This window comes from Dendrobates tinctorius, unplaced genomic scaffold (genome assembly GCF_039654945.1).
Source record: "Dendrobates tinctorius isolate UK_male_01 unplaced genomic scaffold, ASM3965494v1 ptg000004l, whole genome shotgun sequence".
Classification (NCBI taxonomy): Eukaryota; Metazoa; Chordata; class Amphibia; order Anura; family Dendrobatidae; genus Dendrobates; species Dendrobates tinctorius.
The window spans coordinates 4,306,820-4,333,063 of NW_027361672.1; the positions used below are offsets into that span (position 1 = coordinate 4,306,820).

The 26,244-nt window shown below is 42.3% G+C and overlaps 1 protein-coding gene across 1 annotated transcript in view; it reads left to right on the forward strand.

The window, feature by feature from the left end:
- Positions 1–23,502, forward strand: part of E2F3 (E2F transcription factor 3) — a 53,208-nt gene extending 29,706 nt beyond the window's left edge. The window contains exons 4-7 of the mRNA XM_073566111.1: positions 18,354–18,512; positions 20,421–20,535; positions 22,256–22,391; positions 22,877–23,502. Of these exons, the coding sequence (XP_073422212.1) occupies positions 18,354–18,512; positions 20,421–20,535; positions 22,256–22,391; positions 22,877–23,133 (667 nt within the window). The 3' untranslated portion in view covers positions 23,134–23,502. The remainder of the gene's footprint in view (positions 1–18,353; positions 18,513–20,420; positions 20,536–22,255; positions 22,392–22,876) is intronic.
- Positions 23,503–26,244: the final 2,742 nt, after the last annotated feature.

Genomic DNA, 26,244 nt, shown 5'->3' on the forward strand with positions numbered 1-26,244 from the left:
GGAGTAGTGACCATTTGATTTAGCTGTTAGCAGATCATTAGAGACTTTAGTGAGGGCAGTTTCAGTGGAGTGTAAAGAGCGGAAACCGGATTGGAGAGGGTCGAGAAGAGAGTTTTCTGAGAGATAGCGGATAAGACGGCAGTGGACCAGGCGTTCCAGGAGTTTAGAGATGAAGGGAAGATTAGAGACAGGTCTATAGTTAGCGGCACAGTTTTGGTCGAGGGATGGTTTTTTAAGTAGTGGATGTATGATGGCATGCTTAAATGAGGAGGGAAAAATACCAGAAGAGAGAGGTTAAATATCTTAGTTAGGTGAGGGGTGACAGCAGGGGAAAGGGACTGGAGGAGCTGTGACGGAAATGGGTCACTGGTGCAAGTAGTTGGGCGAGAAGATGCAAGGAGCCTGCTTACTTCTTCTTCTGTGACTGGTTCAAAATCAGAGAGTGAGTTAGATGCAGTGGGGGAGGGAGGACAGTGCATGGTATGAGGTGATTGGGAGATAATTTCCTGTCGAATCTGGTCAATTTTTTCTTTGAAGTAATTGGCCAGATCGTCAGCTCGGAGCTCCGTGGTTGGGGCCTGTATTCTTGGATTGAGTAGAGAATGAAAAGTGTCAAAGAGACGTTTTGGGTTATTGGACAGTGAGGTGATGAGGGTGTTGAAATAGGTTTGTTTGGAGAGGTGAAGGGCAGTGTTGTATGTTCTAAGCATAAACTTAAAATGGATGAAATCTTCGGGTAGATTGGATTTTCTCCACAGACGTTCGGCGCACCTGGAGCACCGCTGCAGGAAACGTGTTTGCACCGTGTGCTAGGGTTTTCGCCGTCTGCGTTGTGGTGTTCTATTTATAGGGGGTGCAAATTCATCCAGGGCAGTTTGAAGTGTTTCATTGTAATGCTTCAATGCAGAATCAGGACATGAGAGGGAGGAGATAGGGGCCAATGAAGACTGCAAGTTCTTCATAAGTTTCTGGATGTTAATGGCCTGTATGTTTCTATAAGTCTGGACAGTGGGGGTGACCTGAGCAGCCTGGCAGTTCTTGATAGAGAATGAAAGAAGATTGTGGTCAGAGAGCAGGAGAGGGGAGTTTGCAAAATCATCCACTGCACAAAGCCAAGAGAAGACCAAGTCGAGGGAGTTTCCGTCTTCATGCGTTGGAGAATTAGTAAGCTGCGAAAGGCCAAACGAGGTTAGAGATAAAAGGTGAGTAGCAGATGGTGAGAGGGGAAGAGCAATGGGGATATTGAAATCTCCCATGATGAGGGTAGGGATGTCACAGGAGAGAAAATGTGGAAGCCAAGTGGCAAAATGATCCAGGAACTGATGGGAGGGGCCGGGAGGACGATACACCACCGCCACTCGCATGGAGAAGGGGGTGTAGAGTCTGACGGCATGGACCTCAAAAGAAGGGAAGACAAGTGAGGGTACTTGAGGGATAACCTGAAAGGTACATTTTGGTGATAGGAGCAGACCAACACCTCCACCAGCTCTACTGTCTGATCTTGGGGTATGAGAGAAGTGAAACCCCCCGTATGAAAGAGCAGCAGCAGCGGTAGTGTCTGACTGCTGGATCCAGGTTTCAGTAAGAGCCAGGAGGTTAAGAGAATTAGAAAGGAAAAAGTCATGAATGAAGGAGAGTTTGTTACACACTGAGCGAGAATTCCAAAGTGCACAATTAAGAGACAGATGGCATGCAGGGAATATTAATAAGATTAGAGGGGTTTCTAAGTGTAGCAGTCGGGGGGTTTGACTTTCTACAACATGGGGGACCAGGGTTGGGAGCAATGTCTCCTGCGACTAGGAGAAGGAGGATAGAAAGAGTGAGCAGATGGTTAAGTGATTTGTGAGAGCGTCTCTGATGTTGAATGGTGGGACTGACTGGATCTGTGCAATTTAACAACGTGAAAAGAGCATGAGTGCTATACATAGGAGAGGAAAGAAGCGAGGGGCCAATGTGGATGGAGTGTAGAGAGTTAATGCCAGGGCGGTGGATTTGTGTGAATGCAGCGGCCAGGATTAAAATTACACAAATGCATATGGTATATTTTTGTTGTACTCCAAATGTACAGGGAGTAGATGTATATAAATGTCTTACCTGTCTCCTGCCCTGTCTAACTGCCATGTTATAACTGCCAGTACTTTGATAAACTGTACTTCAATAAAGTGTGCATAAATGCCCCCTAGAATAGTTTGCAGATCCCACATAAAGAGCCCCTAAGTGCTAGAAAAGTAGAATCCCCCTCAAGTTTCCCCATTTTGGAAACTATAACCCAGATGTAGTGACGATTTTGACTCCATGGGTGTTTTCCAGAAACGGGGGGATTATGGAGCCATTTCGCTTTTCCAGAGCCTTTGTGCTACCAGTAGCGTGGAAGCCCCTATAGTTCCATTAACAGATGACAGACCTGAGTGAGGGCTTGCATTTTTGTGGATTGAGTTGATGCTTTTATTGGGAACATTTTACATAGCATTTATGATCATTTATTCTGCTCTCTACTCTGAGCACTTCCAACAAGGTTTCCATCTAAATCTCCGAGTGACGTAACAGATGATACCCCCGATTGATCCACTCATTATGAGGCAGCAGAGTTACTCTGGACTCTATCTGGCCTCTGCGCAGCGGTGTCCTTTTCAGAAGTGCACAAAATTGTAGCAGACTGCACTTTTATGCAATCCTAAAAAGATGGACGCTGCCGGATTACAGGTCCTATGGCGTCCAGTGCCTCCATCTGCCTCGTTGTAGGGAATCTTCCGCCGGGGATTCTGTCAGAATCACTGTTTTCAGAGATTTACACAGAAACCCTGGTGTAAGCGCTCAGCGCAGTGCACAGGATAAATGTGCGCCGAGCCTTACTGCGATCTTTCGGAAGCAGAAAGAAAAAATCAACAGCATGTGAAGAATTGGCTTTATTTATGCTGTTCCTTGTGCAGCGTTAAAGTGATTAGGCGACTTCATTCAGGTTGGTGCGATTACAGCAATACCAGATTTATATTGGGTTTTTGTTTGGCTGCTGTCACACTAAAAGACGCTTTTTATTGCATAAACTAATTTTTGCATCACCATATTTTGAGAGCTATAATTTTTCCAAAGTTCGGCCGACAGTCATGGTATAGCTTGTTTTTGGCGGGTCAAGCTGACATTTCTTTTGCTACCATTTTCGGGCACTTGACCTCTTTTGATCGCTTTCTATTCAGATTTTTGGGAGACAGAACAAAAACCAGCAATTCAGGAATTGTGTTTTTTTTTTTTTTTTTTTTTTTTTATGGTTTGGTGCTTTTGCACAATAAAAACTGTTATAGAAAAAATTTAACATCGCTTTATTCTGAGAGCTATAACTTTTTTTTATTTTTCTGCTAAGAGCTGTATGACGGCTTGTTTTTTGCGAGACAAGATGTTTGCAGTGGTATCATTTTTAGTTGCATTTTGTCTTTTTGATCGCGTTTTATTGCACTTTTTTGTTCGGTATGATAAAGCATTGTTTTTTGCCTAGTTTTTAACTTTTTACAGTGTTCACTGAAGGTTAACTAGTGAGACAGTTTTATAGAGTGGGTCGTTGTGGAGGCGGTGATACCAAATGTGTACTCTTATTACATTTATTTAGGTAAATAAAATAAATTGGATGTATGTGTATATATGTGTTTATGTACAGTATATATTTGTGTGTATGTATCAGGGCTGTGGAGTCGGTAAGCCAAACCTGCGACTCTGACTCCTCAATTTCCCTTACACCGACTCTCCGACTCCCACATATATTGCTTATATTTAAGTGAAAAATTTATTAGTATGTAATAACTATTTGCGCTAGCAGGATAAGCCAGGGAAAAAAGATGCAAATAGGAGTGTGTTTATATGCTAAATACACCCTCCACTCCTTATAAGAAGAAAAGTGCCATCCAGCAGTGGTTGAAAAAAGCAACAATAAAATTAGTCACAAAACATACAGCGCGGTACCTGCATTCCAATGTCGTCCTAATGCAGAAGCAAAAGTTCAGACGGCAACAGTTGTCAGGAAGCCGGATTCCAAATCCTCGGAGCACAGCTCCCCGTGTATATGCAACAGTTCAGACGGAGGAAGAACTATGAAAATGCCGACTTTCAAGTCCGTAAGCTTGCCAAGTTGACGGAGACACTGAAGAACAGACAAGCAACATCAGCTGTTCGCGACCACATCCCACAGGAGCGACGGGCAAAGGAACCCCACTGGGGGGAATTGGGAAAAATATCTGCGAAAACCTTTGGGAAGCAGGAATCAGACTGGTCTCCAAGAATCCAGCAGAGAAATTGTAGTACAACGTGAACATCAGACATTTAATCATTTTTGATACAATAATCAAGATATTTAGATAGAAGATATTTATTGGAATACAACTTTAGAACACAAAACTGTAATAAAATGTAAATATGTAATACACTACGTAATATCGATTACATATACGGTATACAGTACAGACTAAAAGTTTGGACACCTTCTCATTCAAAGAGTTTTCTTTATTTTCATGACTATGAAAATTGTAGATTCACTCTGAAGGCATCAAAACTATGAATTAACACATGTGGAATTATATAATTAACAAAAAAGTGTGAAACAACTGAAAATATGTCTTATATTCTAGGTTCTTCAAAGTAGCCACCTTTTGCTTTGATGACTGCTTTGCACACTCTTGGCATTCTCTTGATGAGCTTCAAGAGGTAGTCACTGCAAATGGTCTTCCAACAGTCTTGAAGGAGTTCCCAGAGATGCTTAGCACTTGTTGGCCCTTTTGCCTTCTCTCTGCAGTCCAGCTCACCCCAAACCATCTCAATTGGGTTCAGGTCTGGTGACTGTGGAGGCCAGGTCATCTGGCGTAGCACCCCATCACGCTCCTTCTTGGTCAAAAAGCCCTTACACAGCCTGGAGGTGTGTTTGGGGTCATTGTCCTGTTGAAAAATAAATGATGGTCCAACTAAACGCAAGCTGGATGGAATAGCATGCCGCTGCAAGATGCTGTGGTAGCCATGCTGGTTCAGTATGCCTTCAATTTTGAATAAATACCCAACAGTGTCACCAGCAAAGCACCATCACACCTCCTCCTCCATGCTTCATGGTGGGAGCCAGGCATGTAGAGTCCATCCATTCACCTTTTCTGTGTTGCCCAAAGACACGGTGGTTGGAACCAAAGATCTCAAATTTGGACTCATCAGACCAAAGCACAGATTTCCACTGGTCTAAGGCTAGTTTCACACTTGCTTTTTTTTGCAGCGCGTTTTTCCCGCAAAAAAACGCATTGAAAAAACGCATACAAAAGCATACGACTGCTGCGTTTTTTTTCAAGCATTTTTATGAGCATGCATGAAAAAAACGCAGCGTTTTTATGCGTTTGTATGCGTTTTTAGTGCGTTTTTACCGCGTTTGCGTTTTTTTCCAACATTAGGTGGCCCCTCACACTAACCCAAACCATGACTTTACTAACCCTAACCCTGACCCTAACCCTTAACCAAATCATACTTGACCCTGACCCTAACCCTGACCCTGACCCTAACCCTGACCCTAACCCTGAACCAAACCATACTTGACCCTAACCCTTAACCAAACCATACTTGACCCTAACCCTGACCCTAACCCTTAACCAAACCATACTTGACCCTAACCCTGACCCTAACCCTTAACCAAACCATACTTGACCCTGACCCTAACCCTTAACCAAACCATACTTGACCCTAACCCTGACCCTAACCCTTAACCAAACCATACTTGACCCTAACCCTGACCCTAACCCTTAACCAAACCATACTTGACCCTAACCCTGACCCTAACCCTTAACCAAACCATACTTGACCCTAACCCTGACCCTAACCCTTAACCAAACCATACTTGACCCTAACCCTGACCCTAACCCTTAACCAAACCATACTTGACCCTAACCCTGACCCTAACCCTTAACCAAACCATACTTGACCCTAACCCTTAACCAAACCATACTTGACCCTAACCCTGACCCTAACCCTTAACCAAACCATACTTGACCCTAACCCTGACCCTAACCCTTAACCAAACCATACTTGACCCTAACCCTTAACCAAACCATACTTGACCCTAACCCTGACCCTAACCCTTAACCAAACCATACTTGACCCTAACCCTTAACCAAACCATACTTGACCCTGACCCTAACCCTTAACCAAACCATACTTGACCCTGACCCTAACCCTTAACCAAACCATACTTGACCCTAACCCTGACCCTAACCCTTATCCAAACCATACTTGACCCTAACCCTGACCCTAACCCTTAACCAAACCATACTTGACCCTAACCCTGACCCTAACCCTTAACCAAACCATACTTGACCCTAACCCTGACCCTAACCCTTAACCAAACCATACTTGACCCTAACCCTGACCCTAACCCTTAACCAAACCATACTTGACCCTAACCCTGACCCTAACCCTTAACCAAACCATACTTGACCCTAACCCTGACCCTAACCCTTAACCAAACCATACTTGACCCTGACCCTAACCCTTAACCAAACCATACTTGACCCTGACCCTAACCCTTAACCAAACCATACTTGACCCTAACCCTGACCCTAACCCTTAACCAAACCATACTTGACCCTAACCCTGACCCTAACCCTTATCCAAACCATACTTGACCCTAACCCTGACCCTAACCCTTAACCAAACCATACTTGACCCTAACCCTTAACCAAACCATACTTGACCCTAACCCTTAACAAACCATACTTGACCCTAACCCTGACCCTTAACCAAACCATACTTGACCCTAACCCTGACCCTTAACCAAACCATACTTGACCCTAACCCTGACCCTAACCCTTAACCAAACCATACTTGACCCTAACCCTGACCCTAACCCTTAACCAAACCATACCTGACCCTAACCCTTAACCAAACCATACTTAACCCTGACCCTAACCCTTAACCAAACCATACTTAACCCTGACCCTAACCCTTAACCAAACCATACTTAACCCTAACCCTGACCCTAACCCTTAACCAAACCATACTTAACCCTAACCCTTAACCAAACCATACTTAACCCTGACCCAAACCCCAACCCTGACCCTAACCCTAAACCCCCTTAACTAACCCTAACTCTAACCCAAACCCCTAAATTCCATGGTTAACAAAAAAAACGCATGTGCATAAAAACGCATACATGAGCATGCCAGTGCGCACATATGCGCATCCATAGGCTACAATGGCCATTTTTAGCGCAAAACGTGCGCATATGTGCGCATGCGCTTTTTTGCAGGGCCAAAAAATGCAACATGCTGCGTCTGGAAAATACAAACGCACACCCCAAAAAAACGCAGCGCATGAAAATCGCATACATGCGCTTACAAGCGCGCAGGTATGCGCACCCATGTTAAATATAGGGGAAAAAACACATGCGCACATATGCGTTTTTTTCCAGCGCTAAAAAACGCAAATGTGAAACCAGCCTAATGTCCATTCCTTGTGTTCTTTAGCCCAAACAAGTCTCTGCTGCTTGTTGCCTGTCCTTAGCAGTGGTTTCCTAGCAGCTATTTTACCATGAATGCATGCTGCACAAAGTCTCCTCTTAACAGTTGTTATAGAGATGTGTCTGCTGCTAGAACTCTGTGTGGCATTGACCTGGTCTCTAATCTGAGCTGCTGTTAACCTGCGATTTCTGAGGCTGGTGACTCGGATGAACTTCTCCACAGCAGAGGTGACTCTTGGTCTTCCTTTCCTGTGGCGGTCTTCATGTGAGCCAGTTTCTTTGTAGTGCTTGATGGTTTTTGCCACTGTACTTGGGGACACTTTCAAAGCTTTGCCAAATTTTCGGACTGACTGACCTTCATTTCTTAAAGTAATGATGGCCACTCGTTTTTCTTTACTTAGCTGCTTTTTTTTATTGCCATATTACAAATTCTAACAGTCTATTCAGTAGGACTATCAGCTGTGTATCCACCAGACTTCTGCACAACACAACTGATGGTTCTAACCCCATTTATAAGGCAAGAAATCCCACTGACAGGGCACACCTGTGAAGTGAAAACCATTTCCAGTGACAACCTCTTGAAGCTCATCAAGAGAATACCAAGAGTGTGCAAAGCAGCAATCAAAGCAAAAGGTGGCTACTTTGAAGAACCTAGAATATAAGACATACAGTATTTTCAGTGGTTTCACACTTTTTTGCTAGTTATATAATTCCACATGTGTTAATTCATAGTTTTGATGCCTCCATAGTTTTGGTGTGTGTGTATAATATATTATTTTTTTTTATTATAAAAACTATGAACCCCTTCTACGCCCGGGTGGCGAGCATTTTTATTGGTATATGGTCTCCCATCCTGGTATGTGCTGCCCCCTCCTATCCTGGTATGCATGACACCCCCATCCCTATCTTTGCATGCATGGCCCCCTCCCCCCTTTCGTGGTATGCATGGTACCCTCTCCCCCCCCCCTTTCGTGGTATGCATGATGCCCTGACCCTCCTTTCGTGGTATGCGTGGTCCCCTCACTCCCCTATCCTGATATGCGTGGTCCCCTCACTCCCCTATCCTGGTATGCGTCGTCCCCTCACCCCCTTTTGTGGTATGCATGATGCCCTGACCCTCCTTTTGTGGTATGCATGATGCCCTGACCCTCCTTTTGTGGTATGCGTGGTCCCCTCACCCCCCCCCCCCCCCCCCCAATCCTGGTATGCGTGGTCCCCTCACTCCCCTATCCTGGTATGCTCCCCCCTCAGTCCTATTATACTACACACATACAAAAAAAACAAGCATTTATACTCAGCTGATCTGCTTTTGCAGCTGAAAAACGTATCCTCAAACGCAGGAAAAATGCTTTGTGTGAATGTAGCCTTAGATCAGGAATAGAACAGCCATTTATAGGGCATTTCATAACTTTCCCAAATTCCTATGAAAAAATATTCAGCACATCCTGCATTGAACTACTGTACCCAATTTATTATATATTTTAGGAGGCGGTCCATTTTATTCCGACTCTACAGCCAGTGTGTATATGTATGTGTAATTTTTTTTTACATTGTCCCAGTATGGGACATTACTGTATAACATCAGATCGCTGATCTGATATTCTGCAATGCATATGCTCTGCAAGGCATTAGACCAGGATCTGACAGGCAGATGGAGGAGGTGCCTGAGGTCCTGCTCTGAGCAGGCACTGACACCCCACCTTCCCTGGAGGACCCTGTGGCCATTTTGCGGCCTGGAGTTTCCATAGAGACCATCAGGTCAAGGCTTTTGCTTCTTGTCCTGATGGAAGCGCTTAGGGAGCCCCCTTTACGACACTGACAGCGGCATTAGAGGGGTTAAATTCACCACCATGGTGCCCAAGAGCACTTGTAATTGGTTTTAGTTAAGTGCTGACAGTCCAATTAAAGTATATTTTCACTGACATGCTGTAGCATTTCAGGTTATAATTAACCAATCTTCAGTTGTGAAGCAGTGCTACCATTCATGATGCCTTCGGTCTAGGCAGCATGAATTGCCCAACGAGTTCCCTTTAGAATGACTAATGACCAGTTCTATAGAAAGAGAATGGTACATGTGTGCACTTGCACAACATCTACTTTAATCAGACAGGGCTCTGGTTAAGGGATGTCTTTAACCCCTTCATGACATGTGCCTTGCTAGCACGGCACATGTCTTCCTCTTTGATGTTGGCTCCATAGGTGAGCCCACATCTTTCCCAGCACATGTCAGCTGTTTTGAACAGCTGACTTGTACCTGGAACAGCCGTGGGTCGATTGTGATCCACTCGCGGCTATAAACCCGTTGCCGCTGAACTGACAGCGACATTTAACATGTGATTCCGGCAATCGCGCCAGAAATCAACCCACATCTGTGACCCCCGTCACGTGATCGCTGGTCACTGATGGGTTGGCATGACAACCAGAGGTCTCTGGAGACCTCTGGTTGTCAATGCCGGATTGCTATGAATGCTGCCTGGTGGTCGGCGCTCACAGCAAGTGAGTAATTCTGCTACATACAGGTGATTTCATAACCTCTGCTACATACAGGCGATTATCTGGTTATGGCAGCTTCTAGTCTCCCATGGAGACTATTAAAGCATGCTAAAAGTAAAAAAAAAAATTTTTTTAAAAATAACTAAGTCTAAATCATTCCCCCTTTCGCCCCATTCCAAATAAAACAATAAAAAAATCAAACGTACACATTTGGTATCGCCGAGTTCAGAATCACCTGATCTATTAGCGTAAAAAAAAAAAATTACCCCGATCGCTAAACGGTGTAACGACAAAACAGTAAAAATGCCAGAAGGTTTTTTTTTTTGTTTGTTTGTTTTTTGCCGCAGCATTGCATTAACATGCAATAACGGGCAATCAAAAGATCGTATCTGCACCAAAATAGTATCATTAAAAACGTCAGCTCGGTGACCAAAAAACAACCCGAGATCACGAAAAATGAAAATGCTACAGGACTTGGAAAATGACGGTTCTATGAGCTCATAATGACCTGGAGAATCATAATGGCAGGTCAGTTTTCTTTATCGCCTTATTGGGGGACACAGAATACCATGGGTGTATGCTGCTGCTGCTAGGAGGCTGACACTATGCAAAACAAGAAAATTAGCTCCTCCCCGGCAGTATACACCCACCGACAGGCACTAGGCACCTCAGTTTGTGCTTAGCGTCTGTAGAGGCGGACCGGGATCTATCCAGATCCGCACTTAACCCTTTTTTCCTTAGGTTTTCTTGTAGAATATTTTTAATTCTTTGTCTCTTGTTTTTCAGATTCAAGTCAGGAAACAGGGTGTAGACCTCACCCTGCTTTCCCATATCAGGCGGTTGAGCGAGCAGTGTGGCTTATCCCACATCGCACCTCTCAGTACGCTGGCAGGACTTTTTTCCATATCACCTCCTGGTGCTATGGGTTGGAGACAGGTGGCTGGTCCTTGCCAAATCCCCCTCCTCACCTCTTTCTCGGGACAGGGTTGAGAGGAAGACGGTGATCGCAAGATGTTGCGCCGTCTTCTCCAGGATGCTGGTACAGAGGATCGCGTGGGCCCCTGTGGTCATCCTCTTCAGGGACGCCAGGTAAGTGCCTGCACGTCCCTCCACCCCCGCATTACTTTCAGTGAGTCCATCGAAGCATCTACAGGTCCAGGAAACACAGCAGTAGAGTACCTTCAGATCAGCGGTGAATCTCCTCTCCATTTGTCAGGCACGGGGCTGCGGCGTCCTTGCATCATTTTCACTTTCGCTTTCAAAGGGCTCCCTCTCTAAGCGTGCTTTTTTCACGCCCTTACTAGCCCATCACAGGGCTCCTTTCTTTTTCGATATGCCAGCCTCTCTTTTACCTCGCCCATCTCCGACGCTGTTATCCAATCGCGGCTCAGCCGCTAAGCTCCGCCCCCCCACTTCCATCATCAAGCATTTCCTGGAGTTTTTTTCTTCTCTTCCTGCGCTGCTTGGGGGACACTGCGACGGTTTTTGCTGCTCACCTGAATCCTGGTAGGCTCTGCTCTGACGCAAAAAATTAGCTCTTCTCTGCAGTTCCTCTCTATTCCTGCGGCCATTCAACAGTGTACTTATGCCCAATCCTTCAGGGGATCTCTGTTTCAGGCCCACCGCTACAAATTACGCCTGTGCGCGCTGTAAAAAGTGGGCATCGGGTCAGTCGTCCCCTTTCTGCCTTTCCTGCAGTCCTCCAACTAGGTCTGCATCTCAGGAGCACACGGACTCTCGGGCTGAGGACACGCCACCTCCCCTGGAGTGGGCCGTTGTAATGTCTCAGTAGTGTCTGACTTGACTAAGGTTTCTCAGTCGCTAGTCCAGGTTTTAAAACGGAATATGGTCGATAATCTCCTTTCTGCTATCTTCCAAACCCTGGAAATTAAGCAGGACAAGACCCCTCCGTAGGAATGTTCTGTTCCATTTTAAACGAGCAAGACCTCCGTCCCGAGCCTTTCCAAACCACAAAGAGTTTGATACTACTCTATCCAAACATTGGGAGCACCCTGAGCAACGCTTCTCAGGCCGCAGGTACTTAGATGTTCTGTACCCCTTTGATGTAGAGCTTCTCACAAAATGGACCAAAGCCCCCGAAGTGGATCCTCCCGTCTCTCGTTTAGCCTCTAAGACTGTTCTATCCCTCCCGGACGGGGCATCGCTTAAGGATCCAACTGACAGGCAAATAGAAGCTCTGGCTAAATCTATTTTTGAGGCATGAGGCGCTTCTCTGTTCTATTTTCGCTTCCTCCTGGGTGGCGAAAGTCATTTCAGCTTGGGCCAAAATTCTTCGCAGAGGCATCTTAGCGGCTGCTCCTCAGGACGAGTTAGCAGATCAAATTAATCATGCGGGTAAATACCTTTTAGCCGCCTCCTTAGATGCGGCAGGGTGCGTAGCAAGGGCTAACAGCAACATAGTGGCAGTATGCCGAGTCCTTTGGTTAAAATCATGGAATGCGGATACCACTTCTAAAAAGTCGCTTACCAATTAGCCGTTCCATGGTTCTAGGCTCTTTGGAGCCAAGCTGGATCAAATAATTTCTGATGCCACTTTCAACAGGGTTTCCAGCCGTTTAGGCCCTTTCGTCCCTTCTCGTCCACAGACTGATCTACCCATCAAGATCGGTCTGCCGCCGCCGCCAGGGAGCGAGAGCAGAAAAAACCATCTTACAAACCCGCTCCCCGCTGGAGATCAAGGGGACAATATTCCAGGTCTTCAGGCGGCCGTTGGGCAAATGGTCTCTTTACCCCACAGTCTTAGATCAGATATGCCAGCGCTAGGGCTCTCCGGATGTCGATCTCATGGCATCGCGGATGAACCACAAAGTTCCGCGCTTTGTAGCCAGGTCCAGGGACCCTCTAGCCGTCGCTTGCGACGCCCTAGTAATTCCGTGGTCCCAGTTCCAACTTCCTTATCTGTTTCCACCTCATGCCTTGATCCCAAGAGCAGTCAAGAAGATAAAATTGGAGGGTGTCCCGGTGATTCTAGTGGTTCCAGACTGGCCAAGAAGGCCTTGGTATGCAGAGCTGGTAAACATGCTCGCGGATGTTCCTTGGAAGCTTCCAGATCGTCTAGACCTTCTCTCGCAAGGCCCCCTTTACCACGAGAATTCTCGGTCTCTGAATTTAACGGCATGGCCGTTGAGGCCGCAATCCTAAGAGTCAGGTTTGTCCATCCAGGTGATTCAGACAGTGATCAAAGCCAGGAAACCAGCCTTTTCCCGCATTTACCATAGGTACTGGAAGGCCTTCTTCCGTTGATGCGACGATAAGAAAGTCTTTCCAATATCCTTTTCCATTCCGTCCATACTGGGTTTTCTCCAGTCCGGCTTAGATTATGGTCTCTCTCAGTACCTTCAAGGGCCAGGTTTCCGCTTTGTCTATCCTCTTCCAAAGAGAGCTCGCTTCCTTGTTGCAGGTTAAGACTTTTTTTCTCCAAGGGGTCGCCCACTTGGCGGCTCCTCATCATTCGCTGATAGACCCGTGGGATCTCAATCTCGTCCTTAGCGCTCTTCAAAAGGTGCTGTTCGAGCCTATCCTGGACATCACGTTATCCCTTCTCTCATGGAAGGTAACCTTCTTGATTGCCATTACGTCCATCAGAAGAGTTTCTGAGCTGGCGGCATTGTCATGTCGTTCCCCTTACCTGGTCCTCCATCAAGATAAGGTCGTCCTCAGGCCCGTTCCTTCTTTCCTTCCGAAGGTGGTGTCCTCTTTCCACATCAATGAGGATATCGTTCTTCCATCTTTTTTGCCCTGCTCCTTCTCACCCTGTTGAGAAGTCTCTCCACAAACTGGACGTAGTTAGAGCCTTGCGTGTCTTATCTCGCCAGGACCTCTTCATTTCGTCAGTCCAATTCTTTGCTGGTCATCCCTAAGTCACCGGAAAGGGCTTCCGGCATCCAAATCCACGATCGCTCGCTGGATTCGTTCTACCATTCTGGAAGCGTACCGGCTACAGGAAAAACGTCCCCCTCCGGGAGTGAGAGCTCACTCCACCCGAGCTGTGGCGGCGTCGTGGGCCATTCATCACCAGACCTCGGCTTTACAAATTTGCAGGGCCGCTACCTGGTCGTCCTTGCACACCTTTTGCGAGGTTCTACAGGGTTCATACCCAGGCCTCGTTTGATGCAGTTGTTGGTAGGAAGGTTCTGCAGGCGGCGGTGGCGCACTGGCCGACCTAAGCCCTTCCTTTTCTTTCGTTCCTTTATTGCTGTTCCCGCCCTTGGGACTGCTTTGGAACGTCCCGTGGTTTTCTGTGTCCCCCCAATAAGGCGATAAAGAAGAAAGAGATTTTATGGTAAGAACCAAAAATCCATCTTTGGAGCCTTCACTGGGGGACACAGCACCCTCCCTGTTTAAATTGTACCGTGTTGGGTCTTTGAGTCCCTTGTTGGGTTGGTACATATGTTTAGAGTGGTTTCGTTGCTTCTCCTACTGCTTTTTCACCAACTGAGGTGCCTAGTGCCTGTCGGTGGGTGTATACTGCCGGGGAGGAGCTAATTTTGTTGTTTTGCATAGTGTCAGCCTCCTAGCACCAGCAGCATACACCCATGGTATTGTGTCCCCAATGAAGGCTCCAAGAAAGATTTTACGGTAAGAACCAAAAATCCATCTTTTTTTAGCATTTGAAGAACATGGTAAAAATCCCCAAAAAGTTGTAGAATTGCACTTTTTTGCAATTTCACCACAATTGGAATTTCCGGTTTTTGAGTCGACATGGTAAAACCGATGGTGTTCAAAAGTACAACTTGTCCCGCAGAAAACAAGCCCTCACATGGCCATATTGATGGAAAAAAATAAAAAAATTATGGCTCTGAAAAGGGGAGCGAAAAATTTCTTCGGTCATTAAGGGGTTAAGGGCATGAAAATTAACTCTGAAAATTGTGAAATTTTTAAAATTTTCGCCTTATTTCCATTTTTTTCATAAAGAAATGCAAGTCATATTGAAGAAACACTAATATGAAGTACAATATATCACGAAAAAACAGTCTCAGAATCAGAAGGATCCATTAGTGTTTCAGAGTTATAACCTCATAAAGTGTGGTCAGAATTGTAAAAATTGGCCTGGTCATTAAGCTGCAAATTGGCTGTCACTAAGGAGTTAAGAACATAAAAATTTTAAGTTTGAAAATTGCGAAATTGGCAAGTTGTCGATATTTTCATAAATGCACAAATCAGATCAACCTAAGTACAATATGTCACGAAAATTGAACTCTCAATCAGTGGGATTCCAGAGTTACCACATGAAGTGTGACACTGGTAAGATGTGAAAAAAAAAACGATTCCCTTTTAAGCTTTTTCATCTGACCTTTGGCTGAATCAGATGGATACACAGTGGAAGCGGTTGACTTTTTTTTTTTTTTTTTGTCTTCATTTCGCCTAAGCAGTTCAAAGACCAGGCCATTTACTCCAATTCCTGACCAGGCACCTTTTTGACGGTTCTTGTGTATGTGGTTTACACCTCATACACAATGATCAGATGACCACTGTGTATGGGGGAGGGAATGCTATCAGCAACTTCTTACTACTGCATACACAGTGCTGCTTTAGCGCTCTGTATACAACAGTGAAGAAGATACAGCCGGTAGTAATTTTTGCCTTATCTATGGTGATTCCGGTTGTCTGACAGCCAGATCCCTGCCTCCGCAGCTATATGATTTCCTTCAGAGTAGGAGTGAGACAGGCTGGACACTTAGGCCGGGGTCACACTAACCTATGCAAAATACGGTCCGTAGCTTACATGCGTAATACGGATGAATGACCCCTAAATAGTGCTCGGTATGTCATCCGTAAGCAAGGTGTGGTCGCGTATTTTGCACATATCTGTATGTAATCCGTATGGTATCCGTATGCTGAGATTTTCTCGCCGGCTTGCAAAATGGACATATAATGGAGCCCCATGACAGGTTTCATAACACAAACGAAAGAATAGATAGAGAGATAGATAGATAGAGATATATATATATATATATATATATATATATATATATATATATATATATATAGATATATATTGTCATTGAGAGAGAAATATATATTTTGTCATTGAGAGAGAAATATATATAGTCATTGAGAGAGAAATATATATATATATATATATATATATATATAGTCATTGAGAGAGAAATATATATATATATATATATATATATATATAGATATATATATATATATATATATATATATATATAGTCATTGAGAGAGAAATATATATATATATATATATATATATATATATAGTCATTGAGAGAGAAATATATATATATATATATATATATATATATATATATATAGTCATTGAGAGAGAAATATATATATAGTCATTGAGAGAGAAATATATATATATATATATATATATATATATATATATATATATATAGTCATTGAGAGAGAAATATATATATATATATATATATATATATATATATAGTCATTGAGAGAGAAATATATATATATATATATATATATATATATATATATATATAGTCATTGAGAGAGAAATATATATATATATATATATATATATATATATATATAGTCATTGAGAGAGAAATATATATATATATATAGTCATTGAGAGAGAAATATATATATATATATATTTTGTCATTGAGAGAGAAATATATATATATATATATATATATATATATATATATATATATATATATATATATATATATATATATATATATATATATATATATATTATATTTCAGAGTTCTTCATAGCAGAATAGCCGCTAATTCAATTGCCGGCTTTTGTCAAATCTTTCCCCAACCCGACATGTAATGACATGGTTTACATACAGTAAACCATTTCATTTCATGTTTTTCTTGTATGTCTTTCATTAGTAATTAGATGAGGGTTGATGTGTAAAATTTGGGAGGTGTAGGGGTTAATTCGTTGTAAAAAAAATGTGTGGGCTCCCACAGTAATTTGTCAATGCGGGAGCCCACATTTTTTTTTTTTTACAACGAATTAACCCCTTAAAATATATATTTATAATTATTTATTTTGTGTGTATATATACTTTTGTTTCTTTATTAAACCTGTCAATGTGAGCGCACTGAATTGCCGGCTTTTCTAAAGGACACTGGGTGCGTATTTCTCGCAAGTCACATGTGTGGTCAGTGTGTAATGCGTATTTTTAGCGCACCCATAGACTTCCATTGGCGTAGTACGCTGATAATCGCAGCTAGCGATTGGCACGGACCGTAGAATACAGACGAGAAATATACGGCTGATGGGAGCTGCCCCATGGAGAATCATTTGTCCGTGTGTAATGCGTGCTTTTAACGCTCCTCACTCGGCCGTATTCCTCTCTAGTCTGACCCCGGCCTTAGGCTATTTGCCCACGTTGCAGAAATGCTGCGGAATTGTTCGCAGCATCTCCGCAATTCCCCGCCGTGGGTAAAACGCATGCGGAATTCGCATGCGTTTTCCTGCAAAACACAAGTGTTTTTAGCTTGCAGAATGCTAGCGCTTTTCCAAGCGATTTCAAGCATCGCTTGGAAAGGTGATTGACAGGTTGGTAACACTTGTCAAGCATAGTTGCTTGACAAGTGTGACCATGCAGCCTATGCAGCATCAATAGTAGAAGATAGAATGTTAATAATTTAAAAATAAAAAATATGGATATACTCACCTCCTGGCGGCCCCCGATCTTGTCAGCGGCGATCCCGGTCCTCAACGGCGCTGCTGGCAAGTTCCGTTCCCAGGCGTGCTTTGCGAGAATGACCTTTGTGATGTCGTGTGACCGCTACGTCATCAGAGGTCATTCTCGCAAAGCCCGCCTGGGAACGGAAATAGCCGGCAGTGCCGCTGAGGACTCCGGGGGCTGACAGAGGGTAAGAATATCCCTTTGTTTTTTGTGTTTTTAATTCTATTCTTTACAGGAATATGGTACCCAGGGCATGGAGGACTCTCCTCCAGACCCTGGGTACCATCCGCACATGAAGTACTCACTTTACGCATGGTGGGTATAGCCACATGCGTCAAGTGAGCCTTTCAGTGCAATCCTATGGTGGCGGAATCGCCGCAATTCCGCAAAATTAATGGACATACTGCGGATTTTTCCGCTATGCTATTCCACAGCGCATTGCACAGCAATGCAGAATCCCATAGGATTGCATGGGATGCTTTTTGTTAGTGTTTTAAGATTTTTAAAAAATGCAACGTGGGCACACAGCCGTCTGTCGGTGCATTGTAAGCAGTTGATGTAAAAATGTCTATACTGCATATGTTGTGTGGACACAATTTGTCTTATTTACCGAATTATCCGATCGATACGTTTTGGAATCGTCTTTATGTACTATAATGTGTACTTATGCCCGTAATTTCTTAATAAACTTTCCATTTAAAAAAAAAATTAATATAAAAAAACTAGGGGCTGCACACTTCCTGATGATGGATGTAACATGGCACGCTGCCAAGACTTGTCCAATGAGCTTGCAGAGCTCAGTCAAGAAGAGAAGAAGCTAGATGACTTGTTACAAAGTTGTACCTTGGACCTGAAACTTCTAACTGAAGACTCAGAGAACCAAAGATATCCTTTACATAATGCAAGTCCCTATTCCTGTGGCTAATGAGTAAAAGACTAAGATCGAGTGAAAAAAAAACAACTTTAATGCATACAGTTCTTTTGTTCATGGTATTTTTCATTTTTATGTACTTAAAAGCAGAACTTGAAACCGATTGTATTGTATACGGTTACCTATGAAGAGTAGCATCCATCCACTTCATAGTCTTATAGCAAGCTTGACAAGCAGCTCAAAGTATGGAGTGCCATTATATTCCCACAAGTCATTGCGTATGTTCGCTCCACAGAGAATGCATCAGCTTAGAGTTCCAACAAAGTGGATTGGAGTTATAGAAATATGCCGTTTTTTTAACTTTAAATATAAACTGGCCTTTGTGTTGATTTTTGCCATAGAATTGCATTAACGCAGAAAATTTTGGGGTTAGAAAAATACTGTCGCAATGCAGAAAAAAAAAATCATACACACATGACTATCAGTTTTGATAAAGCCAAATAACAGGAAGTATCAAAAACAGCCTTTTAATTCAAAATGTAACATACTAAAAAGACTAATGCATTAAAGGGAATCTGTCACACTTTTTTTTTTTTTTGCACTATCAGCTGCCGGCACCACCATCAGGGGCTTATCTACAGCATTCTGTAATGCTGTAGATAAGCCCCTGATGTAACCTGAAAGATGAGAAAAACACGTTAGATTATACTCACCGGAGGGGGCGGTCCGGACCGATGGGTGTCGCTGTCCGGCTCCTCCCATCCTCATACGATGCCGTCCTCTTCTTCCCTTCCTGTAGTAGCTGCGGCGCAGGCGCACTGCTCTGCCCTGTTGAGGGCACAGCAGAGTCCTGCAGTGCGCAGGCATCAGGAGAGGTCTGGCACCTGCGCACTGCAGTATTCTGCTCTGCCCTCAACAGGGCAGAGCAGTGCATCGGAGCTACTACAGGAAGGGAAGAAGAGGATGGCATCGTATGAAGATGGGAGGAGCCAAACCGCGACACCCATCGGACTGGGGACCGCCCCCTCCGGTGAGTATAATCTAACGTGTTTTTCTTATCTTTCAGGTTACATCGGGGGCTTATCTACAGCATTCTGTAATGCTGTAGATAAGCCCCTGATGTCAATGCCGGCAGCTGATAAAGCATAAAAAGGTGACCGATTCCCTTAATAAAAAATACATGAATAAAAAAATACAATAAGCCTATGTTCACACATAGCATTTTTTATGCAGATTAAAAGCTGCTTTTTTACAGTACCAACAAAAGCTACAGTTTCAGAAATCTCATGCACTGTTATTTTTTTTTATTTTTTTTTTAAAACTGCAGCATGTCACTTTCTTTTACAGTTCTGGGTGCACAAAAAATTGCCATCAATTGCCATTCAATGGCCGTCCAACATGTAAAACTAAACATTACTTGACCAATGTGTGAAAGTAAAGTGTCCACCTTACAAAATGCTCTGCAATTAGTCCAGAAGTCACTTTTTTCAGACATGTTATTTTTCCACTAAATAATTTGATCAATTTGCCCTTTTTCCCCCAAAAAATGGTTTCCCACATGTTTTGCATTGGTGGCCTAACACCTTGCATAGTCCAAGCTTCATATATGGTGGAAGCAAAGCTGAGCTATGGGATGCTGAAAAACAACAGCAAAAAGTCAGCAAAACCTGCTTTTTAACTGCTAAGAGATCAGGTTTTGGCTGCAGCAAAAAAAAAAAAACATGTGAACATAGCCTAACAATGCGAGTAATTTAGCTAAAAAATCGGCAACATCACAAACTCCCCAAATACTTATTTGGTGGGAACAAAGCCCTTGATTAGCCATAAGTTGCCAATTGTAGTAATCATGAGTATGTGCCAGCATTTGGGTCATAACACTTCAATCGCCTGCATTTCATGTTTTTATCCTTAACCTTCTTTACGTTGGCTTATGTAACCTATCAGGATATACGAAAAATTAGTGGCCTTAAGGATCAAACTGTTATTGTTGTGAGAGCTCCTCCGGAGACTAGACTTGAAGTGCCTGACCCAGTTGAGGTAAGTAATGGTTTCCTAGCCGTACTTTCTCCTTTCAGTACTCCCTAAACACTTTCAATATGGGAAATGTACTTTGAGGCTTGGAATATTTGTCAATGACAGCTCAGAAAAAGCAGATTTCTGCCACAAAATGGTGGCAAACTGAGCTATCACTTTAGACTTTTTTTTTTTTTTTTTTTTTTATTGGGGCAGAACTGCAATGAACAAGTGTGGTGGTGGTTCTGGAAGAAGGCTGCCATGTTTCATGAAATTCCCACAAGTAGCACATAATTGAATGTTAATCAGTGATTACAATGAATGTTATGTTTTTCCATTCCTCACTAACCAACATTCTTTGGAGTGGAGAGGGGAATCTCAGCAGGCAATAATCTCCTCTTTTATAGATGAATCCCCCAGTGGGTGCCAAAAAACACAACTGATCAACTGCAAATAGGAAACTTCATTTTGGCCTAAATTTTTAACTGTGGTTAAACTCCATACAGATGATCAGAAACCTGTTGGGCAGTCCAGCCTGGGGATGGCATGGAGAAGCTGAAGTGACTGATACATGGGCTTGTGGATTCTTATGCCTGAGAGTCTAGTGGGCGATTCTGCTCGGTGACAGCTCTCTGCATGCACAGTTATACAGAGAATACTGTCAATCTTTGAATAGGATCGCACCACTAGACTCGTGTAAAAGAAGAAAAAAAAAAAAAAAACCACCAGGGATTTCAATTAAAACATCCAAGTCATTCATACTAGAGCTTTTCCTACAAAGTTTGTACAGAATGTAAACTCCAAACTTTTTTTGCACAGACCTTCTAAAGGAAATCAGAAAAAGGTAAGCGACCCAGATTAACAAATCATCACGTCACATTCTGTAGTATTTTTCAGCAAAGAGATTGGCCTGCAGTATAGATTTTTCCCTTAATCAGATTTTTACTGTAAAACCACAATTTGTACAGTTTGCGCATAATACAATAACAAACGAATGCAAAACCTTTCTGCCCCGAAATTTGTATCGTAGGCTAGTAAACCGGCTAGGGAACCAGGGAAACCTGAGAAAGAGAAGGAAAGGATATTATTCGGATTTATATTTTTACACAATTGGCAGCAGCAGCTTTTGTGATGGATCCACAGATTATTGCTGCATTTGTGAAAGTCCACAGTATGAAAATATGAAATTGTCCAAAATGGTAAACTGAATAAACAAGAAAAATGAGAAACTCTAGAATTGCGTGGTGGTGGTTGTTGGGGGGTGGGTGTGTGTGTGTGTGTGTGTGTGTGTGTGTGTGTGTGTGTGTGTGTGTGTGTGTGTGTGTGTGTGTGTGTTTGTTTTTTTTTTTTTTTTTTTCCCACTGGATTTTAGTGGTCTAAAGTTGCATCAACGAAAATGTCAGCTCGTCAGCTTTTTATTTTCTTTGCCTTAATTCTATTGGATCGTTCAGTGTATACTATGCTAAGATGGTCTCATTCAAAACTACAACTTGTCCTTCAAAATAAGCCCTCGCATGCCTGTCTACTTTGCAAACACTAAAAATTGCCCAATCCTTAAGTGGTTACATTACTGAATTGACCTTTGCACTGTTTGACAATTCAATGCATGCTTTGGTAGTCTCGTATATGTTCCGTATTATAGGAGTCCTAGAGTTCTCTTCTCCTAGAGTCAAATATGGCATGGATCATGTTAAGGCATAAATGAGATGATGTCGTAGCTTCTGTCTTATTTGGTGTTTTGCAGAGTTTACAGATACACTTATCTAGCACTCAAGGAGCCATAGAAGTTTACTTATGCCCTGAAGAAAGTGAATCCAGTAGTCCAGTCAAACAAAATAATCCTGATCATAATGGAAATCTTCAGAAGCCAAGTTCCAAAGGTAACTCAAATTATTCCTGTCCAAACTGGCTATCACTTTAAAGCGAACTTGTCAGGTTCACTTTAAATTTGAGAAAACGCACTTTTCCTTCCCCAGTGTATAGAGGTTTTCTTCGCCCATGTAGAAAAGTAACCTGTTATCTCTTTAAATGCTATTTTACCTGCAGGCAAATGGCATTCCCTCTCCCTATACTGTGAGTGGTCACCATAAGCACATCCTTGGACTTTGGTGGGTCGTACTAATAGTTGACACTCACAGTATAGCGAGTGGTGAATGGAGGTGCTCTGTGCACACCCCTATAATTGAAAACCAGTGGCTCCTGGGAGAAAATATATATTTTTTTCCCCAATGGCAACATTTTCAGTAAGCCAGCTGAGCAGCATTGTAACGCTATTTACCTGCAGATTAATCTATCTGCAGCTAAATGGTATTTTCCAAGATTAAAATTTCCTAAGTTTGTAACCCATATGTATACTTTTCTGCAGACTTTCTCTCCCCTAACATAGAAAACGTAAGCTGTAAAGTGGAACCCATTTCTCCTTTGACCTCTCCGACCAACCTACTACAGCAAACAGAAGATCAAATACCCTTGAATCTCGACAGTCCTTTTGTGAACTTGCTGCCTCCTCTTGTTCACGAGGATTATTTGCTTAGTCTTGGAGAAGAGGAGGGAATCAGCGATCTCTTTGATGCCTACGAATTAGAGAAATTGCCATCTCTGGAGGACTTTATGTGCAGTTGATGCATTTACAATCGTGCCACAATGGATTTTTTTTTTTTTTCATATATAAGGAATGTGATTGGAACCTGAGTTGGCATCCCTTACTTGACACACACTATTTGCCTCTCCCTTTAAAAAGGCATGTAATCAGTGCGGCAATGGCTGCAAAAATTGCTGATATTTGATGAATAATACTTGAGGCTATGCAAATATGTAAGACTGGGATGATGCTCTGGGGCTGCTGAAGGCACAAATGAATAACTTGAATCAATTTGGCTTCCTCAGTTTCTCAATACTTGGTCTGGTGAAGTCAGTCTGTGCCTTCCTGTACTTTACGTTCATCCCCAGCCTGTGTGGTGAAAGTCCACAATAAATATGAACTGTTTTGCATATGCTGTGTGCATTTGTTTCTTTAACAGTTAGGCCATCTCACAGTCAAGAAGTACAAGAGCCCAAAGAACCTCACGTGTTACATAGACACCTTGTACATGGTGTATCCCTTCATGGTGCCCTGTCTCACAATATCCCATAGTGCTTGCTGTGAACTGGGGCATAAAGTGCCTATTTAATGCATTATGTGGGAAAACTGTCTAATCCATCCATCGTATCACCCTGCTTGAATGTTTACTAGTTCAGTTCTGATGTATGTTACAATGAGTATTTTGTGTACGATGGTGTGACCAGTCTTATTTAATTCTGGAGAAATGAAGTTTACACAATGGGGTTCTGTACAGGAATCCATGCCTATTTAGTGTTGTGGTACTGGGCCTGATGGTTTTTGTTGTTTTTCTTGGGTGTGAGGTTTTCTTTTTTCCTGTTGTGTATAGCACGCTTATTTCAGAACTCCTATATATTGTGTTGCTGAATTAAAAAAAAAAAAAAAAAAAAAAATGCTTTAAACATGAGATCTAAAATATACAGCTCTTACAAGGCTAACGGTGCATTCACTCATGGGTTTTGTACCTGACTCTTCGAGTCACTCTGTTTGCTAACTAGTCAGTGAATGAGATAAATGTGCCAAAGGCTTTTTTTTTCTCTTCTAGTGGTGCGGATGTGCTGCTAATTTCTACTTTAAAGGGAATCTGTCACCAGGTTTTCTCACCTAATCTGAGATCAACATAATGTAGAGACAGATACCCTGAATCCAGTGATGTTCACTTACTGGGCTTCTTGCTGTAGTTTAGATTTGTGTTTTATCAGCAGCAGATAGCCTAAAGGACTATTATATCTGCTATTTAGTCCGTCATATTCATGATCTGTGATTGTAAGCAGGTCACTCTTCATTATTTCCAGATTCATTGATGCCATATGTAGGTGACTTTAGAAGACAAGCCCTAAAAGTCTGGTGTGCACTGAACTACTAGACTTTTATTTCTATATCGACTATCTTCATTCTGCCTACTATCCGAAGCTTATGAAAATCTTACTGGTTCTGCGGTACTGAGCGAATGTACCAGTGTCCCAGTGGAATCTATATTTACCTTGCAAGTTTTGTTGCTGTCCAAGATTTTCACCAGATTTTACAAACGTTGTTGGTAAATTAAACCGCAGGGAACTTATGAACTAGTACAATGTGAACAGTGTTGCGCACGTGTGGTATGTCTACCACACAATCGGTATTTATCCTACAGTACAAGTCTATACAGACTGGAGACCTGAGAATTTGCAATTAGTGGAACTGAAGATATTTTTGTATTTTATTTGGTCAGTTTTAAATTAAAATTAATGTTATTTAACCTTATGGTATTTGTGGAGCAGAAAATGTGAGCTTGTGTTTTGTATGACTTTTCTTTTTTTTTTTTTTTTTTTTTTTTTTTTTTTTTCCCTTTTAATTTAGGAGGTGGGTTGTTCTGTGTTTTTGGAATTTGGCCTATCTGCATGGACAGGAACAATTCACGAAGTACATTTTATTGGAGAAACTTGAGCTTTGTGTTTTAGAGTAATTGTAACATAATGTAAAAAAAAAATATTGCTATTTGTAAATAGATGATTTACAGGATGTCCTGTAATGTAGCGATTATGTCCTTTACATACTTTTGTAAAGTAACCAATAAATGTTTGTTTTTTTTCTAATTTGTATGTTGTGTGTAATGAACATGTCTGATACACTCCTATGAGCCGTGTCTAATCCCAGCGTGTGCTTATCACACAAGGATTAGATATGCAGTATCAAAAACCTAGAAATGAACTGGAATATAAATTGGTGTGCATTCCGCATGTAGGTGCATGTAAACACTGTTTAACCCCTTAAAGACAAAGCCACTTTGTAGGTTAATGACCGGGCCTTAATTTTTAAATCTGACCAAGTCACTTTATGTGGTTATAAGTAACTCTGGAACTGTTCAACGGATCCCGGTGATTCTCAGAATTATTTTTTTTTTTTCGTGACATATTGTACTTTATGATAGTGGTAACATTTCTTCAAAATTTCTTGTTTGTGGAAAAAATGCAAATTTGATAATGTCACAATTTTCAAACTTTTTTATGCCCCCTAAATCAGAGCATTGTCACATATAATAATTAATAAATAACATTTCCCTTTTCTACTCTACATCAGCACAATTGTTTAAACAATATTTTTTGGTTAGGAAGTTATAAGTGTTAAAATTTAACCCAGTGATTTTTAATTTTTCCAACAATATATTTTTTTTTTTTTTTTTTTTTTGGGACCACCTCACTTTGGGGATTTTTTTGCCATATTTGTCATATAGGCCCTCAAAGTGACACAATTCTAAAAACTGAACCCCTCAAGGTGTTCAAGACCACATTCAAAAAGTTTATTAACCCTTCAGGTGCTTGACAAGAAGTGAAGCAATGTGGAAGGAAAAAATGAACTTTTTTTTTCGCAAATTTTACTTCGGACACAAATTTTTTAAATTTTGTCAGGGGTATCAGGAGAAAATGAACCACAATATTTGTTGTGCAATTTCTCCTAAGTACACATATACCCCGTGTGTGGAGGAAGACCACTCCTTAGGCGCATGGCTCTGAAGGGAAGGAGTTCCATTTGAGGTTTGAACGAAAAATTGGCTGGAATTGAGATCTGACGCCATGTCGTGTTTGGAGAGCACCTGATGTGCCTAAACAGTGGAAGCTCCCCATAAGTGACCCTATTTTGTAAACTAGACCCCT